Source organism: Crassostrea angulata, chromosome 2, assembly GCF_025612915.1.
Source record: "Crassostrea angulata isolate pt1a10 chromosome 2, ASM2561291v2, whole genome shotgun sequence".
In the NCBI taxonomy this organism is placed as follows: Eukaryota; Metazoa; Mollusca; class Bivalvia; order Ostreida; family Ostreidae; genus Magallana; species Magallana angulata.
Genome location: NC_069112.1, coordinates 10702819 through 10723059, shown reverse-complemented (window position 1 = coordinate 10723059; position 20241 = coordinate 10702819). Strand labels below are relative to the sequence as shown.

Below are 20241 nucleotides of genomic sequence, written 5' to 3'. Positions count from 1 at the left end.
TTTAATATATATATATATATATATATATATATATATATATATATATATATATATATATATATATATATATATATATATATATATATATATATATATATATATATATATATATATATACAATTAAAGTCCAAAGTTGGAAAAATTCTCGGTAATGAAAATCGCTCAGAACTAAATTCTATAATAATTATTCAAATAATTTTTTTTCTTCATTCAAAGAATCCGCGTAAATATTTACCCGCGGATTAAATTGATATTGTGATTCCGCGGAATTATGACCCGTGGAAAAAATACGTCTACAGTATATATATATATATATATATATATATATATATATATATATATATATATATATATATATATATATATATATATATATATATATATATATATATATATATATGCATGGCTATTAAAAATAGAGAGTACATCATAACTTATAATTTGTTTAATCATATTGTTTATTAGATGGAATAGATTTGTATAAATCATTGTTACAGACTGTAAGGACGGAAACTATGGCTATGATTGTATAAACAACTGTAGTGGTCACTGTCTGAACAACTCTCCATGTAACAAACAGACTGGACACTGTGACGGGGGATGTGACCCGGGATATACCAATGTTTACTGTAACAAAGGTAAATAAACTGACAGATATTTGTTTGAAACTATTTTTAAATTCTGTATCAACCTTTGTATGGATCATTTTTGTGCAAACGTCGAATGATTTTAATTAGATTATAATGTAGCTGTCAAATACATCCTTCTTTGCGTAGAGTGTACATCCGGACATTTTGGATTGGATTGCAGAGAGCTTTGTAGCGGTTACTGTACAAACAATGAACCATGTAACCATGTCAATGGAATATGCCAAAGTGGTTGTCAGGACGGGTATATGGAGTCCCATTGTAATAAATGTAAAGATAATCATTCGTTTTGTAGTATTGGGTCTACTTGCGGATTAGTTGTTCATTTGCATAAACGATCTAACCTAGGTCAAAGATAAATGTATTTCGTTAAACTAAGTTCTGTCGTCAAATCAACAGAATTAAATGTTCGGTGATTTATTCAATAGGATCTTCTGTTTCCAACGGAAGACCTTTTTGTTTTTCTACAGTTTCGTTCTATTATTAGGGTCTCCTTTTCAGACTGAATACCCTCTTGCTGTTTTATTGTTTCCTTTTTTTAAATTATCATTAGGGTCTTCCGTTTCCAACGAAGACTCTCTTGTTATTCTACGGTTTCTTTCTATCATTATTTTTTTCTGACTTTTTTCGGACGCTATTACTTGTGAACTACTGAAGCAATTTGCATGACATTTTCAGGACTGATAGAACATTAAAAGATATTGATGTTATTTAATTTTGAAAGACCCTCTTGTTATTCTACATTTTTGTGTTGATTTTAATTAGGGTCTTCCCTTTCCAACGGAAACCCCTATTGTTATTCTACGGTTTCTTATTCTTTTCTAGGCTCTTCCGTTACCGACGGAAAACCCTCTGGTTTTTTCTATTGTTTTTTTAGATTATTATAAGGGTTTTCCGTTTCTAAAGGAAGTGAATTTTATAGGGCTATTTGGTCCACTTACCTCCTTCAAAAATAATTAAGATAAAAACCTAAAACGTCTAGGAATAGTATATGAATGTCAGTTGATGATCCTATTAATTTGATATTTGGAAAAATGCACAGAGCGCCGAAGCTTGCCTGAGCTCGAATATTGGCAACAATTATTTTTTTGAAATTTTCTGAAATAGTTTTGAATGAGTAAATATGTTTTTAAATCATTAAACGAGAAGTTTGTTTAAAACTACACGTCCTTAATTTTATATTTAAGGAAAAGGGACTGTTCTTTCGATTTAGGGGCCGAGATGGCTCTAAGCAATAATTAGTTAATTATCATACAAGTACAAATATTCATTGTACAGCTGTTTATCGGATTAGTACCACACTTAAATCCTATTTTAGGTAATCAGGAGTTGCAAGGGGCCAGAAGTCCAAATCTTTCATCATTTGTATCTAAAGAACACATATTTTGAAAAGCATTGTAGAATAAACGTTGCTCAGAATTATGTTTTTAACAATATGTTTCCTAAAAAAAAATATTGTTGGTACCCCTGATACGGAGTTAAAGGGTCGGTCCTTAAACAAAAAGTTGTTCAGATATCTCTACAACGGTCAATAATTCTCAAACACCTGTTGAACTAAATATCTTTATATTTTGGAGACCTCTCATTTGATATCAAGAAAAAGGGGCTTGTCCCTAAATTCAAGAGCCAGTCGGGCTCTTAATCTTAAAAAAACATACTTAAATCGTATAATTATTACGTAATATGGAGTTTCAAGAGGCCAGAAATCCTAAATTCTGTTCATTTATAACTAGAAAAGGAGAAATATTTTGAAAAGCATTGTAATGTTGAATGAAAGCTGCTGAAAAGAATGTTCTATACTAAATGTCACCTTAAAATATTTTCCATGGCCCAGGATAGGATTCAAGGGTCGAACCCTAAGAAAAACATGTTCTCAGATATGTCTAGAACGGTCAACAATTCTTGACCACTTCTTGAAGAAATATATATAGATTTACGAAACCAATTCTTGATATCAAGAATAAGGAGTGATCCAACAAATAAGGGACCAAGAGGGCTACAAAAATCCTTTCATAACAACTCTTTATTATTTGCTCATAATTAAAGATACAAAACTCAGAATTTAAGGTAAAAATGAAACTGAAATCCGTTTAAAATCGGACTATACATTAAAGAGCTATTGGGGTTGAAAACTTGATTTTTCCGGAAATTTTTATTCCGTGTTATTGGTTAAAAAATAGCGTTAAGTCAATTTTTCCGGAAATTTTTATTCCGCGTTATTGGTTAAAAAATAGCGTTAAGTCATAAACTGATTAACCAATATGCAAAATATTTTCAGGACTAATAGAGCATTATTGGTGGTACATATATTTTAATTTACAAAAAAATGACGTCAGTTTTTGTTTCAGATATTGGCGATTTTGTAAATTTTTAAGGGTCATTTTGTTCATGCATCTCTTTCGAAACTAATCAAAGTAGAAGCTAACAATGTTAAGGGATTGTAGGTAAATGTTTGTAGATGTATCCCCATGCTTCCAAGGATGAAAACAGCGCAAGGCCTCTAAGCTCGTCTGAACCTAAATATTAGCACCACAATTTTCACAAAATTGTCGCACATGTTCTGTCTTATCTTTTGTTGTTTAAATATTTTGTAAAAACATGTAATTCAAAATATGTCATTTTACATGGATGTTCATTTGATATAAAAAAAAAATAAAAAGGCTAGCCAAGCAAATTAGGGGCCAAGCGGTTTTTTTTAATAATTCTTTGAAACAATAATTTGAAATCAATTATAGAAGCAAAAATGTTAATTGTACTGCTGTTTATCTAAACGAACACCATAGCTAAGTCATTATTACGAAATTAAGTGTTTCACGGGGCCAGAAGTCCAAAACTTTGATCCCGTGGTTTCTACAAAAACAAAGATATCAAGTAACGGACAAACATCAAAGGTTTAAGACAAACATCAAAGGTTTAAAACAAACAACTATTAGAATCCTTTTATTCCACTCAAATAAATTGTTTTTCGTCTAGTTCTCTAAAAACCTGTTTATATGAAGGATCCACGAAAAACGATTTGTTGAAGGACACATTATTCTAGCAGCACTTTTCAATTTTGGCATTGATATAACTATCGATACATGTGAACTATGCAGTTAAGAAAATGCAAAATGAGGTGTACACATTCGAGGTAATATCACATCAATATTTTTGCGCATTGTTTTACCCTAATCCTAAAAAAAATATTTCTTCTATAAATAATATTGTTTATCATGAAATAAATTATGAAAATATTTTTACAATTTTTGTAAAGACCAGTTGTTAACAGTGTTGACCATCTTTTGAAAATAAGTCCATTACTGTTTAATTAAATACCAATTCCTAATGTCTCTAAAAGTTAATTTTTATTGTTGGGTTGGGTAAAGGGAACCACTTCATAATCAAATAAGGCGATCAAAGTCAATGCCTGATAATAATAGAGTTTGCTAAATTTTGTTCAAGAATCGGTGTGATGCTATCTAATTTTAACAAGCATTCTGAGAGTATTGCATTAGCAATACACGTCCCCTACCGGTTTGTATTATTCTATGAAAGCTTCGAAGCATACATCTATTTCAAAACTATCATAAACGAGATGTTATGCTTTATTCAGAGATAAAAGATCAGCGGAAATTCGAACTACGTAGTTGATATAGAAATACTCTTTATTTTATCTCCTGTAATTTCGACAAGTCCACATGGTAATTGCTGATAAAAGTTTGTGAAAACGATGGACTGTTATGCAGAATATCATTCTTTACCGTCTTCTGTACCCCGAATCAACAGACCAACCCGATAACGAACCCGATTGTAACAATACCAAAAAAACATTTCGATAAAATTTACAACACAATGCTTAAAACTATTTTATAGAACTTATTTGTTTGTGAGAAAAATTAAAAGGAATTATCCAAGATGCACGATAATATTGCTGACTAAATACTGTCTCCGTTTTTTCAATATACAACGAACCCGAGAACGAACCCGAACATTAAATAATTGGAATATAAAAAAATAATTTTCTCGAAAATATGTCAACCAGACGCTACATGAATGTAAACTTCATCTGTAGTTTGACATTTTGAAGCGGTTCAGCAAATTTCATATTATTCCTCAAACGCATAAAGAAAAAAAGTGTGGAAAACTAAAGTGGGACAGACAGACAGACGGACAGACGGACTGACGGACGCAGGGGAAAGCTATAGTCCCCTCCGGTGAAAACCGGTAGGGGACTAACAAGTGCATCGATTGCATACATCCCCTTAAAACTGTTGTTCAACGCAGTTTTAAATCATACAAATGACAAGAGGCATTACGTTAACAGATTATTAAATAATAATTTTGTTCAAATCATTGTCACTGGGGGTAGGGTAGGGCCACAATAGGGGGATGAATATTTACTTATGAATATATAGAGAACATCTTTAAAAAGTCTTCTCAAAAACTATTTTGCCAGAAAAGCTTTTACTTGTGTGGAGGCATCCTCAGGTAGTGTAGAATTAAGTTTACTGCTCAGGGTAGGGTAGGGCCACAATAGGGGGATGCATATTTACATAGGAATATTAAAGAAAATCTTTAAAGATCTTCTTCTTAAAAACTATTTGGCCAGAAAGCTCAAATTAAAGTTGAAGCATCCTCAGATAGTGTTGATTCAAGTTTTGCTCAAATCATGATCCCTGGGGGTTGGGCGGGGCCACAATGAAGGGATTAATTTTTACCAAGGAGTGTATAAAGAAAAACTTTTAAAATGTTGTAGGAAAGTTTTTGGTCAAAAAAAGCAATAACTAGTGTCATGTTGTAAATTTTGAATATACTGGGTGGCAGTAAATAAGTTGTCATGTTGTAAATTTTGTATTTACTGTCACCCGGTAGATTCAAAATTTACAACATGACACTTTTCTGAGATCACTGGTTGTGGGGATTAAACTTTAGTCAAACCCTGATTCCTTAGAGAAAAGTTAGGCCACAAAGTGGGGAAAGGGGGTATATATATATATATATATATATATATATATATATATATATATATATATATATATATATATATATATATATATATATATATATATATATATATATATATATATATATATATATATATATATTTATCTTCTTACACGTACAACAACAAAAATGGGCGTAGTATTTATTATAAGATTATGTGGATAAAATTGGCAGATTTTTTTTAAAAATTGAGCATGATCTACTGTACCTAGTTGTCAAGATATTTTATCCTCTAATGCTTAGATGATCAGAGTTAAGGATATTGTTGATCAGGTGTGCAATGAAGCCCCTGGGCCTCTTGTTTCAATCCTAAATTGACATTGTCTACAGGATCTACATAAAGAAAAAAAATACTAGTTATCAAAAAATCTATGTAAAAATTGAACAAATATTGAAAAATCGGTATTGTGATGTAGTGGGATACTTTCGATAACTTAATGGCATTGGCAACGTTCTTGGTTTCTGGACACAATTTTTCATAAATTCTTAAATGAATTTATATGTGTCTATATACACAACAACAGACACTACAGACCCCTCTTTCCATCCTTATCAAAAAAATACTAGACTTTGACCCGTGCGTGCACGGGTTGACATTGCATATCGAACATTTAGAAATAGGTACATCGATACACCTTATTATTGACATTTACATAACAAAGCTATAAGCCTACAATAATGCTATTAATTTCACTACACTTTCCTTAGTTTGAATAACCTAACTGTGTCTCGGGAAAAGCCCCTCCCTTACTTATACCCGTAAAGTAGCAGAAAATTGCAGAATCGCTCTGGAACGATTTTGGAGAAAGTTAATGAATGATGTTGCCTTGAAAATAACAGTCAAATACATCACAACAAACCTTTTTGAGACTGCAAATACCTTTCAACTAAAAATTTTAATCCATAGAATGGAAGAACTCAACACCTTTTCACCAACGTACACGTAATCGTATATTCTTTGTAAAACTGGGTCTGTAGGACATTATTCATTTTTACGATAAAACATATTCTATCTTCACTCTCCTAACAATTATAATGTAACATTTTTGCATGTAATCAAATATTTTTTGTCATCACGAAGATGAAAGTAAGTGCTTAGTTGAAATGTATATTTGTTATTTTATACTTTCTCTCATAAGAAATCATTAATTTATATGAACAAAATATATAGCAAAAGTCCAATGAAAATTTACCCGTATTTGTATTATCATTTCTGAGTTTATTCAGGCAGATGTGATATTGTGGAAACAAATATAAACTAAAGATCCCGTTAGTGTGAATGTATTGCGCAAGTGCACGATTGTAAAATCCAAAAAATCCAGGTGATTTCCGGGATTTTTTGAGGAATTTTCGTTGATTATTAATTAGCGAAGCTTAACTGAGAAAAAATAAAAACAAATTGGTAATCTTCAAGTACCAAAGATGTTTAAAATATATAAAACAAAAGACAGTATTCTTCCGATTTCTCGGTATTAAAGACTAAAAATTCGAGTCTATTATTTTAATATAGTAGTATAGATTTCCAAAAATATTAATTTCGCATTCAACATTGATTTCAATGTAATTCTAGGAACAAATAGCAATAATTAATATTTGAAAAGAGCAATTTTTTTGTGAGTGGGATATGTGATTATAAATTAAATGATACATATTATTGTAAATCGATTTTATATGATATCCTACTTATAATGAAATATAGGGCCAATATTTTCAGAAAAGTGTGAACCTCAATTTGCTCTTTCCTATTCAAGAGTTACCGTCCTTGATTTTGTCACCGTACACACACACAGTAAATAATAAAGATCGTTAATAATTATTTATACTTATCTTTGAGGTATTAAGAAAGAAGAAGGTTCTAATATATTTTTGAATTCCTAGTTAGCCTTTAGGCGTGCTCTAAGAGAGCAAAAGTAACACACCATTATTTATTGTCAGAAATGTCTATTTTACAAATTAATAATTAACATGTGAGACATTGATAATTCTGACTTAGCAATGAGGTCAGTTTAATATGGAAACAATTTCATTGTCCACAAAATAAAGTAGCTATGAATAGTTTATGTGTATATGATATTTCATGCATATAAGTATGTATGTATTGTAATATAATATCAAAAACAATAGGTATGAAAATAAATGAATGAAAGAATTTCGGTCTACTGTCTTTTGTTAAAGACTATCGGAGTTAATCAATATTTGGTTTACTCTTTGTTTTTAGTTTGCTCATCAATATGTTGAAGGTGTTGCGGTAGGTCTGACCCCCCCCCCCCCCTTCGGTCGTCTGTCTGACGATTGTCAAAAGTAAATAAGAAAACGAAAGGTCATTTAAAATCTTTCTCACAATGTTTGCCATATAGGAATTTGCTCCTCTCTTTTCTGAGGCCCATGTAACCTGCTTGTTGACGCAGAGCGATATATGAATACCGCTTCATCTTATTCTGTTTACCTCGGAAACACTGCTTTTTTACCATAATATTCAAAAAGAGCTCATATTACGGGAGATTACTCCCAGTTGGAAAGCAATTCAAGAGGGGTAACTCTAATTCATTGTATAAAAGAGAAAATGCAAGTGCGGATTTTTAAAAGCCGGAGCACTTCGTTGCAAATGCCCTTAATTATTTCTTTAAGAAACAATCATAAAACTACTAAGAAAACAAAATAAAACCCAAGTAATAAATGCATAATCATTATAGATATTACAGACAGTTGCATGGAGTAAAAAATGCTTAAGTGGTTTTTGGCTAAAGACTGTCATAAAACATACTAAACAATATTATTGCATTTGAAAGTTAACTACTTATTCAATTATTCTATGATTTTTTTTAACTTGGTTTAATCTTTACCGAATCTTAATTGCCCCTAATTATAATATCATAGTCATTTATGATATATACATGTATCTTTAACCATTAGCTTGCAAGACAGGATATTTTGGCAGAAATTGTTCCCGGGTATGTTCACCTAACTGTAAAGCTGACACATGTCGGCACACGGACGGATCGTGTACTTGTGTTGCAGGTTATACGGATTTTAATTGTACCACAGGTAAATATAACACAGTTTATTTGTAATTCACAAAAAAATGTTTTATGTTCTTGCAGTTTATGAAACAATTCTAAAGGGGGTTTTGTGAGTTTTCGCGGGGGTGTTAAGGAAGCATATGGATTCTGAGTTACATGTATTTTCGTGAAATCACAAATCTTAGTTATTATGTACATATTCAATTATCTAAGCAACGAAACGTAGACCAAAAGCAAATAAAAATACTGAAGTCAAATTTTTTTCAGAAATTAGTTTGTATTACGTAGATTTACACATTGATGACGTCATGACTAAAAGTTGAATGTCGTGTGAATTTGATCGGAAAGCATTGTAAACATATTCAAAATATAACTAATCTAAGAACTCTAATAAAATATTGTGGTGTGATTTATTGAGAATGGAACATAAGAATACTGGGAGAGATAATAGTTTTATCAATCATTCGCTAAAAGGTATGTAAATTTGCTTTTATTTCTCGGCCAGGCTTTCCTCTGTCGTTGTTTACGATATAAAAATCCGACTAGAACAACACTACCCCGCATATATTGAACTTGGAATTTTATATGTATCGTTTGTTTGATCAATGCTTAAATTGAAAAGTGCTGCTAGAATCCCATGTTGTGTGTTGTTTTGATGCAACTTGCCGTTTTCCGTACAAACTTTATTAAAGTTGGGAAGGTTTTACGAGATCCGGATGAATAACTATTGAATTAAGAAAAACATAGGATTCTAGCAGCAGTTTTGATTAAACTGAGATGTTTTGCCTTCACTTGGTATGTTTATTTTATTTTGGAAACTGCGGGGTAGTGTTGTTCTATCTCATTTTATGTTAAGGAATATACGTAAGCTATTTATAGTTGTCACGTGATAATGCACCAATGTGGCAGTAATGTACTACCCGATTTTATTGCACTGACATCTTTTTCAAAGGATAATACTAAGTTTTTGATCGTATTTAAAATAGTTATTTAATTTCACGATTTTGAATATAACAGTCAAATAAGACGCTAAATTGCCCATATGCTTCCTTAACACCCCCGCGTTGTTCTTGTATTTCTTTTTTTGTTTTTACCTATGTTCAACGATACGCTTTGACGTTTTGCAAAAAAATGTTTTATAATCGAAACGACAACTATTCAGTATTGTTATTTGTTTATTGAAATTGTTTCTGCAAAAATTTATCTTTCCAACAGTTTCATATAACATATGTGTACATGAACAAAATGACAATAACAAACTGTCAACCATCTCAAACCATGTCAATTAAAAATACAATTACAGTTCATCATTGGAACCTTGAAATGAAAATAGAAACGTGTAAATTAAAGAAAAGTGATATAATTGTTTACTTATAAAAGACGGATATTATGTAAAATCCCAATTAATACCATTACCTTATAGTAAGTTTAGCTTTTGGTCATATGAACAATAACTCTTTATAGTACATTATAAAATGAAACTGTTTAACTCTGTTATTTTATTTTTTAAACCTAACATTTGAACATTACACGATTGTATAAATTAATCAGAGTGTGTGTTGTCTTATGGAGCAAACTGCCAGTCTCCATGCAATGCTTACTGCATCAACCAGACATGTGACATAATCAATGGCAGTTGTACTTATGGTTGTATAGAGGGAAAACAATGTGATGAAGGTATATTTGACTGATTCTGATGTATTTTGAAATATGTTAAGTACCAAAAGTGATAGATATAGTTGTCATTATATTGGCTGTATCTAACAAACTTTTCTTTTTCAATATGTTTCTTCAAAAGCTAAAAGCCATCCCCAAACAGTTTCCTCGTCAGAGAATATATCTGTAATTGGAGCCATGCTTGGCACATGCGTGATTGTGATTATCGGAATTATCGTATCTTTTTTTGTGATACGGTATGAATCTTACGAAAAGTTTGCTAATAAATGAATTAGGAAGAAATGTATTTCTCTATTTCTTTTAAGAGATAATTTTCATCATCAATAATTAAAAGTATATGCACAATTAACTAATATGATTTCTTTAAGTTGTTCTAACTACCGATGACTTTTTTTAATGTTTACTTCCTATAATTTGTTACACTCCATTTATGTAGCCTAAGACGAAAATCAACAGCGATAGCAAAACGTCAATCATTTCTTTTGGAAACAAAGCCTTTACGTACTAATAATTCTATGGTAGAACAGCCTAAGTTACCAAGTAAGAATTTCCATACATTCGTTCATATTTTTCATTCTGTTTTTCATGCCCTTTTTGATGAGGTTTCTTATATCAGTTACTGAAAAAAAACAACAACATAAAAATACACTTTATAAATGATAGATTGTAGATCACAAGCTTTGTACCCAAATGACGTCGTGGAGTCTACATATGCTTTGCCTGAAAAAACAAAAAGAGGTCCTCCAACTAATAAGAACATTTCTGTCAGGAATATGAAAGCACAAATTACAAACATGTCTTTAAATGAGAACAATGGGTTTAAAAGTGAATATCATGTAAGGATTTATTCTCTGTTATTTTTTATTTTTATTTACTGTCATTTTTTTAAACTGTTTAAGATGGATTTCATAGGTAGTAAGATATATATGTAATATTACAGGACATACCTCGTGGTGAGCTTCATCCATGCGTAGAGGGAAAGAAACCGGAAAATAAAGTGAAAAATAGATACACAACTATATTCCCCTGTATGCATTTTAACCGTTTAAAATAATGTTAATAGTAAAGCATGCACAAAAACGATGGATAATTTATTTTTTCTGGTTTTAGATGATCACTCACGTGTTATACTAAAAACCGCTGCCAGCGATCAAGGGGGATACATCAATGCTAATTACATTGAAGCAAGTATCTAATTAAATTAAATGTGTCTTTCATATAAAAGAATAATTCATAAACATAAATATATGATATTGTAGCGTGTGCATAAATTGATAAATGATGTTTTAATACTGGAACAAAAGCGGTTCCACATCAAAATATGCTCAGTGCTTAAATTTAACTTGTTAAGTAAGTGTATTTAATCAGTAAAAGCTTTGTTTAAATGATTTTATTCGTATGTAATGTCTTTTTTGTATTTATTAGGATACTAAAGAAAAACGGACATACATTGCCACCCAGGGTAACCTATAAGAGAATCGACCTTTTTATATACAGTTCTACCATTTTGATTTTAATATTTAAATTTTTACATCTTGTTATTTTATATTTTTTTGAAAGGCCCAAAACCAAAAACAATAGCGGATTTTTGGACCATGATTTGGCAAGAAGAAGTGTGCAATATTGTCTGCTTAACCAATCTGACAGAGGGAACAAAGGTATCCCCTGCTTATATACATATGATATAAATGCCTATGATCATTGCTTTTGATATTTCTTCTATAATAGCATCATTAATACTCGACGCGATGACAATCAAAGATTGCGTTTCCGTCTTTTTTAGGACACGAGTTAGTCAGGTGGCGTATTGCAATTGGTCTTCGTCTGTGCGTCGTGGGTCGCCTGTTAACATTTATTTTTAAAACAACGAGGTCTACTTTTAATTTGAAGCATCTCTAGAATACGAGGAGTAAAAGTTGTTAAAGTTCTTACCTTACCACCCACGGGGTCTCATGGGCGGGACAAAATATGTAAAGCAAAAGATACTTTAAAAAACAATTGTCTACTTCCACACATTTGATAAAAAATAATAGTGCATACAGTGCAATGAAGCAGTCTACCAAAACTGTAAAATCAATAGCTCCTGGGTCAGCGGTTCAGACCCTATGGTATAGCCAATAGGCCATACAGTGAAGATGTAAAAAAAAAATCTAAGAAAATATACTTCTTTATTTCCGTATATATTAAAAGAAAACTAAAGAAATGGTTGTGATTTTAATGAATCTATCTATTAATATTTTTAAATCTATGGCCATTTAGTTAGTTGATCAGGCCATAGGGCGGGGTCAAAATGGCTTTATAGTGAAATTTAGGAAATCTTAGAAAACCTTCTCTACTCCCATATAATTTGAAGAAAACTAAATGAAATATGATGATACCAATTGAGCTCTTTACCTGAATTTCAAAAATATATGTCCCCTGAGTCAGGGGTTTATACCATTGGGTAAGGCCAATATGGCCACATAGTGAAAATATAAAACACTTTGTAATATTTTCTTTTCTAAATACATTGTTATTGTTCCAACAATGTCATTTTCTTAGATTGTGAAACTAACTGTTTATAAAGCTGAGGTTGTGCCCTTTTATTTGTGGGTGAGAAATATAGCCATTTAAAACATGGTTTTTATGTCTTTTAAGTCTATTATGTAAGCTATTGCTGTTAGTTGTCTTGAGTCGTCCGTTAAAAAAAATAACTTCATCTAAAAATAACTGTCATTTCATGTATTGTGTGTTTGTAGCAATAATCTGTATGCATGTCATTTGCATTGTTAATGAATCTGTGAATATTATTGATATTATAACAGAAAAGTCCCCCACCTTATTTAATTTATGTTTGCAAACGTCAAATAATAAAAGTAACAGTCAGAGGAATCTTGATTAGAATTTATCCTCCTAAAGGAAGCCTAAAATGCAAACAAAGGACTCTCTGAAAGATTGATCTAAAGGCTATGATACTCAAGTGGCTGCCAAGACCTGTGGGTCTCTTGTGACACTCTTTAGGATATATAAATTGATGACAATTTTAAAATCAGTCAATGCTAGTTACTGTTAAGTAATTTTCAGGGTCAAAGAATCAAAGCATTCCATATGTATGCAAAAGCCAAATCATCCTAATAGCTAAGGGCCACTCGGATGTTTAATAGATTTTTTTTTCTTGACTTTCCAAATGTTAAGCTCAGTTATGCATAGTTTTGAATGGGATATTGGCACTCTTTTTACACTTCCAATAAATATTTTCTTTTTTTTTATAATGACAGAACAAGTGTGCCCAGTACTGGCCAGATATTAACGACAAACTACAAGGCGGGACGTTGACTGTCAGACATCTTGAGGAGAAAACCTACGCTGAGTACATCATCAGGCGATTCAAGATACACAACAAATCGGTATAACAATTGAAATAGGATATTACCAGTGTATATGCATGGATATCGCCGTTAAAAGTATATTCGGTATCTTTTAAAACAAAATTAAAATCAATCATATTCATTCGTCTTTTTGAGTACATGTACATGTAGTTTATGCATATTAATTGTTAATTATTGAAATGTCTGGACGTCTTAGTATTTATTATGGAATAAAACAACCTAAACATCTTTATAATAAAAATCCCGTAAAGTATGAGTAACCACAGTATTAAAAGCTACTATCAGCCATTTTTTTTTTACTTATTTTTTGCTTTAATCAGCTTTTTATATCTTCAATTAATGTTTAATTTTAAAATAAAGTGATCAAGCGTTGTTTGTGAAGAAAAGTTCTTGTCCTGTACTTAAATAAAAAAAACTATTTTATTATAAGTACATAATATGTGTTATGTAGTAAAAAATGAATTATTACAATATTTCACATAACATTGTAGGTAACAAACCTAATCAAAATTAAAGGAAAACAAAAAATCACATTGAAATAAATGCTACATAGTTTTGAATATCTTCGTACCAAAGAAACTAGTATTTTGAATATTTTACTTACTTTAACTTAGCGAGTCTATTTCATGCTTCTCATTTCTTTTCCACGCGCTTATTCGATTTTTACATGATCCTATGATCACACTTTCCGAGCAGAAATGTTATCGATGTTGATGTCGCCTGCTTTACATATAGTCTTACAACAGGGGAATAAAGTTCTCAATAGTTCTTTTTATCTTAAAATAATGATGTATACTAAATATCTTTATCACACACCCCTATAGAAATTCGTAGATATCAGTAGAGGGGACCCAAACTTAATTGGCACAAGCAATATCAGCCCATAACGCCCCTCATGTCGTCTAAAACACCAATCAAATGAGATTATGTAGATGAACGAATCATTCTGATACACGTATTTTTCCGCATTATTATTGACGTGTATGAAACAACCTTCTTTAAAAACACAACAAAATTAGAAAAGTGGGCAGGGTATAAATCACACCGTTAGAATATATTCATAGTGATATTATTTTGCATTATAATATGTATATGTCTTTTTATACCCTGTAAAGTGATTTGAAGATGATTTTATGGAATCTATGTAAATCATCAATATTTTAATTTATTGTATAAACAATTATAAACAAGTATGACAATTTGCTCCTAAAACATTATAAAAAGCATTATACCTAAAACAGTATCAATTTGTAGTGTCAAACTTTTTTTAATTTCTATAAAATTTAAATGAAATATTCTCATTAAAATGTGATTACATTAAAGTAAGTCATTTGAACATTGCTAGATGTCCTTTTTACAACAATTTGTTGAGAAAAAGTTTGAATTTTTCACATTAATCATTTTACCTCAAAAGAGGTACCCTATTTTTATCAGTCGGCATGAGATCTATTTTTAGAACAAGATAAATCGAGTCTTTACAGGGAGCTCCTGTGTCTATGGATACACACTAACGTTATAATTTCATAGAAAAAATGTCAACACCTGGTATATGTTTGTTTTCATTGTGTATTGTCTGTTTTATGAGCATAAATTAAATTCTTTTGAGAAGTGTGGTAGGGTTCCGAAAAAGTGAATATCTTCAATTTAAAAAAGTATACATTATATTTCAATGGAAATATATCTTCAATGTACCTCCAAAGATACAAAAAAATATATATATCGTAGGAATTAATAGTTTTTGAGGCTCATTTTAATACGTCTTTTAAGACAAAGTTACAACTTAAATAAAAAATTCTTAGACCTTCTCTTCAACAAATGGTTGTAGAGAGGACACTTCATATTAATATTTTTTCATCAAAATAAATATAGTTAGCTAATACTTTCAAACGATGATCGGTGGTCAATCCATTTTTACGATGAGCATTTATTCAGATTCCCGATATGTAAATCACTTATAACGCGTTGTTAAAATTTAAGAGTAAAGAAGCCTCCTTTCATTATTGTTTGAGAGTTTTTTTTACTCGAAATTTCATTCCTTATATTTAAGGTTTCTACAAAATGATTTTGCCCTTATAAAAAAACATAAAAAATAAATACGAGCAAAAATTAAAATTCAATTCGTAAAACGGATTTTTAAAGACCTTTAATTCCGATTTTGTTTTAAGATGCAATACAAATGTACGTGAATTTACAGGCTCCAAAACCACTTATCTGTAAATTCGTTTTTGTAACTGTTCCTTTTTTTTATTCTTTTTTTTTATCAAATGAGTTAAGATATTTTACAGCTGCATCGTACGATGGCTCCGTTCACAGGATGAACGACCATCTTTAAGTTTTCCTTAAAGATAGCTTAAAGATGCTTAAAGGTAGCTTAAAGACGATCTTTAAGCCACCTTTAAGCTACCTTTAAGCTATATGAGTTGCTTAAAGATGGCTTAAAGAAGCGTAAAGATGGCTTAAAGGCTGCTTAAAGACTATCTTTAAGCCACCTTTAAGCCACCTTTAAGGACAACTTATAGGTCCTTAATGTCCAAACTTCTTTAAGCCACCTTTAAGCCACCTTTAAGCTACCTTTAAGCCACCTTTAAGCCATTAAAAAAAATTTATTTCAAATTTGTGCTTAATTTCCAACAAAATGTATTAACTTTGTGAAAGAAAAGGTATTAAAACGGTTTTTGTTCTAGAAAGAAAAATGAAAAAAAAAACACAAAAAAAAACACCGGCCAGGGCGAGAATTGAACCCGGGACCCTTAGTTTACTAGCATCACCACACTTCCTCTGCGCCACAGCAACTTACATATATATGGGCGTTTTTATATCCTATATATCAGTGGATATTGAATCACTGTATTGAATGTGTTTACTTGAAAAGATTTTGACAAACCATTCAGTTTGTAACAATCAATTATATCTAATTTATAAATTACATGCATGCGTGTATTTAGAATGAAATACGGAACTTGGTCTTCAGTGAACAAAAATATATTATACCTAAATGGAAACCGTTAGGTTCACTATAGTAGGCTTTCTTAGTTAATAAATTTAAACCGAGTAGATATACGTTCATCTAATTTATAGCTATAAAAATGTAAGAAAGAAAATGAAATCATTTCTTTTATGAAATGCATTGATACTATTAGGGTATTTGTTCAATTTCCCGCAATTTCCCGGTTTTCATGATCGCGGCGCCGTTCCAATATGTTTAAATATTTACATGTAATTGTATGTACATGATTTTTAAACTATCAATTCTGTAACAAACAAAGTTACCAATTACCGGTGACGTATTTACTGCATGTGGCAATTGCAAATGACTTGTATATACAATTGTATGATGTGCCAGGCCGGGTATATTTGACATATTTACCCTTATACATATATTTAAATAATCAACCCCTATTTATGATCACCGGTACATTAATTAATTACCCTCAAGATTTTACTCTTACATACATGTATCGTTAATTTGTAGACGTAACATCTTTGAAACCCAGAGCTAGGAAATAATACTTTGAAAATGAATTACAAATGTAAATTAACTTTTATTCACTAGACTTATCGTATACTCGTACATACTAAGATTCAACGCCTTTAGAAACCCTGACGTGCACCTGGGCACACGACACACCTGTTGTGTATATCTTGTATATTCTGTGTTAGTTACAGGGGTTTTCTTAAGTTGGACAAACAATAGACTTTAATTAGATATACACAAACATGCACCTGGGCACACGACACAACTGTTGTGTATATCTTGTATATTCTGTGTTAGTTCCAGGGGTTTTCTTAAGTTGGACAAACAATAGACTCTAATTAGATATACACAAACGAACAAAACTATGTCTAGACAAACAAAGCAGTAATATCCTGCCCGATATAACAAAGGCAGTTGAGAGTCTTTTCATCTTTAACATGTATCTAGCAGATCTAGAGTTAGAAATAATGAAAATTGAAAAAAAAAATACAAACCTTAAACCGATTATCAAATTAAATCATGCATTTTTGGTTCATTATCTTTATTTTGTTTAATAACCGGAGGAACAGAGAGAGAGAGAGAGAGAGAGAGAGAGAGAGAGAGAGAGAGAGAGAGAGAGAGAGAGAGAGAGAGAGAGAGAGAGAGAGAGAGAGAGAGATTTTTCACAGATTAATTTATAATAGGAAACAAACATACTTTAATTAGTTTTATGCACATATTAAGATACAGAGACTGCGCTCATCCCTACAATAATTTTGAAACCCCAAAAAATATTATAAAGAATTTTATAACGGCAATCTGTGTCCATCGGAGCGGTGCTGATGATAGCGATCTGTGTTTAATGGAGCGACAATTAAAACCGCCTGGAACATCCCCCCCCCCCCTTCCTTGGAAATTATATTATCACTCGGATGACCCCCTCCCATCTCTATAAAAGAGCTTTTGCATTTAATATATGTTTTTATTGTTCAGCTTGATCAATATTGACTTAAAGGCCACTTAAAGACAGTGTAAAGGCAGTGTAAAGAGAGCGTAAATGCCACTTAAAGATGCTTAAAGATGGCTTAAAGGTGGCTTAAAGAAGTTTGGACATTAAGGACCTATAAGCACTTGCTTAAAGGTGACTTAAAGGCGGCTTAAAGGTTGTATAGCCTTTAAGCTCCTTTAAGTCACCTTTAAGCCACCTTTAAGGACTTGCTTAAAGATGGTTTTTCGCCCTGTGGTTATTACAGTATCCAAAAAATCCATACAAAGCAACTATCGTAGAAAGTTAAGCATTTTCGCCTGTTTACACATGTAGAATGGATCTCTTTTAAATCTTAGAAATATTAAAAGTAAATAGAATAATTTTTTTATGGCCATAAAATACAAACCAAAATGTATCATTGGAATATTTAAAAATGGAAACCGTTTTGGTTCCTTTCCCCGAAAGATTAGGTTTTTTCAACGTGCATTTTAGCGCTTCGATTGTTAACAAAGCCGACTTCAGAAATATGTGAACAAAATGTATAAAGGGTTATTTCTGAGGTGCCAAAACATTATGACCTTTATATGCGGCGATGTCAAAGTCGTAGTAAAATTATAGCAGCCACGACGTCAAGGGCGAATTTTGAAATGAAGCAAAAATTACACGATACTCTTTTGTGTCCTTTGTTTTTTAAAAAAATTTGTGAACATCATTAATGGCTTTATTGGCTGAGAAATGTTCTGCAATGTCCTGTTTTATATACATACTTAGCATAACATTGTATAAACGTGGTCAGTGGTCACGAAGTTTGATGTCAAATCGGACCAGGCAGCTTTAAAAAATTGATGGATGTGTAATAATACAACAAAGTAAACCTATATAAAGATTAGTATCGATTATGTTCTTTTAAAACATGTAATTATAGGGGGGAGAGTTGGAGGTAAAATATACCAAAACACGAATTATTTGAATACTTTATAATTTGAGTATAACTTATCTTTGTAGACCAGAACAGACCGTCACGTGACGATGTTCCACTACACCACTTGGTCAGACCATGGAGTGGCTGATTCTCTAAGTTTGGTTGTGTTCCATCGTCAGGTGATTAGAGCAACCGCTAACTCTGCTGGGAAGTACGCAGTGGTACACTGCAGGTAATAAGTGATTACTGCCACTTTTAAAATAAAAATTAATATCCACGTCTAAGAGACAAAACATATACCGAGCATTTTCATTAACATTTTACCGGTTAATTAAATTTGCACAACACTGAAGACAATAATACATTAACCAAACGTCCACTGATTTTTTTTCTTGGGGGGGGGGGGTAGGATGGGGTGGTATTGTACATCTTACAGTGATTGAGCACATATTTCATAGCTAACAACAACTAATAGGATAGAGTCTTATAAACCTTTCACACCCTTAAAGCTGACACATATTTTTATACGAAATACTGCGTATGTTGTGTCAGAATGTTCATGTTAAAGGTGTAGGTTGGTTTATTATCAACCAAATGTTCTTATCAAAATCTGAGTTTCATCAACAATCAATGTTGTAGAGTTTTAAAAAAAATGAAAAGTAAGGTTTACCAGAAAAATCTCCAAAAATATTCATTGTTTGATTTGATTTTAGTGCAGGAGTTGGTAGGACCGGAACGTACATTGCCTTAGACGCCCTCTACCGAGAAGGGGAGAGAACTGGTAAAATCAACGTACCGATGTACGTCAGAACAATGAGAAAGGACAGAATGAACATGATTCAGGGAGATGTAGGGTGTTTTTTTAATTTAAAATATATGCAAACATTTTACAGTTTTACCTCACTTTAAAGTAGACATAAACTAACAACAAGTGTCTTATTATACTTTCAAGTCAAATATCGAAATCTGTTTCGTTTAGACGCAGATTATAATCCGATCTATAACCCTCAGCGTAAGCAAAACACATGACAAAAGGTAACACAACGATCTACCACATGTGCAAAAATTATGCGTGTTTTGTCAGCCGTAGAATTTAAGTTATTAGTAAAGCTTTCTTTAAAATTATGACAATCAGTAAAATTACCTAAAAAATACTTATTTGGGAGGGCAACAGTTGAAAAT

General features: G+C 31.4%; 1 protein-coding gene across 1 annotated transcript in view; it reads left to right on the top strand.

Annotated features, from left to right (window-relative positions):
• Positions 1-20241, top strand: part of LOC128173031 (receptor-type tyrosine-protein phosphatase alpha-like) — a 38861-nt gene that overhangs the window by 13488 nt on the left and 5132 nt on the right. The window contains exons 6-19 of the mRNA XM_052838783.1: positions 498-638; positions 777-917; positions 8544-8675; positions 10202-10327; positions 10449-10563; positions 10764-10867; positions 10991-11163; positions 11268-11355; positions 11438-11511; positions 11753-11789; positions 11888-11985; positions 13585-13713; positions 19143-19291; positions 19773-19908. Coding sequence (XP_052694743.1) covers positions 498-638; positions 777-917; positions 8544-8675; positions 10202-10327; positions 10449-10563; positions 10764-10867; positions 10991-11163; positions 11268-11355; positions 11438-11511; positions 11753-11789; positions 11888-11985; positions 13585-13713; positions 19143-19291; positions 19773-19908 — 1643 coding nt within the window. The remainder of the gene's footprint in view (positions 1-497; positions 639-776; positions 918-8543; positions 8676-10201; positions 10328-10448; positions 10564-10763; positions 10868-10990; positions 11164-11267; positions 11356-11437; positions 11512-11752; positions 11790-11887; positions 11986-13584; positions 13714-19142; positions 19292-19772; positions 19909-20241) is intronic.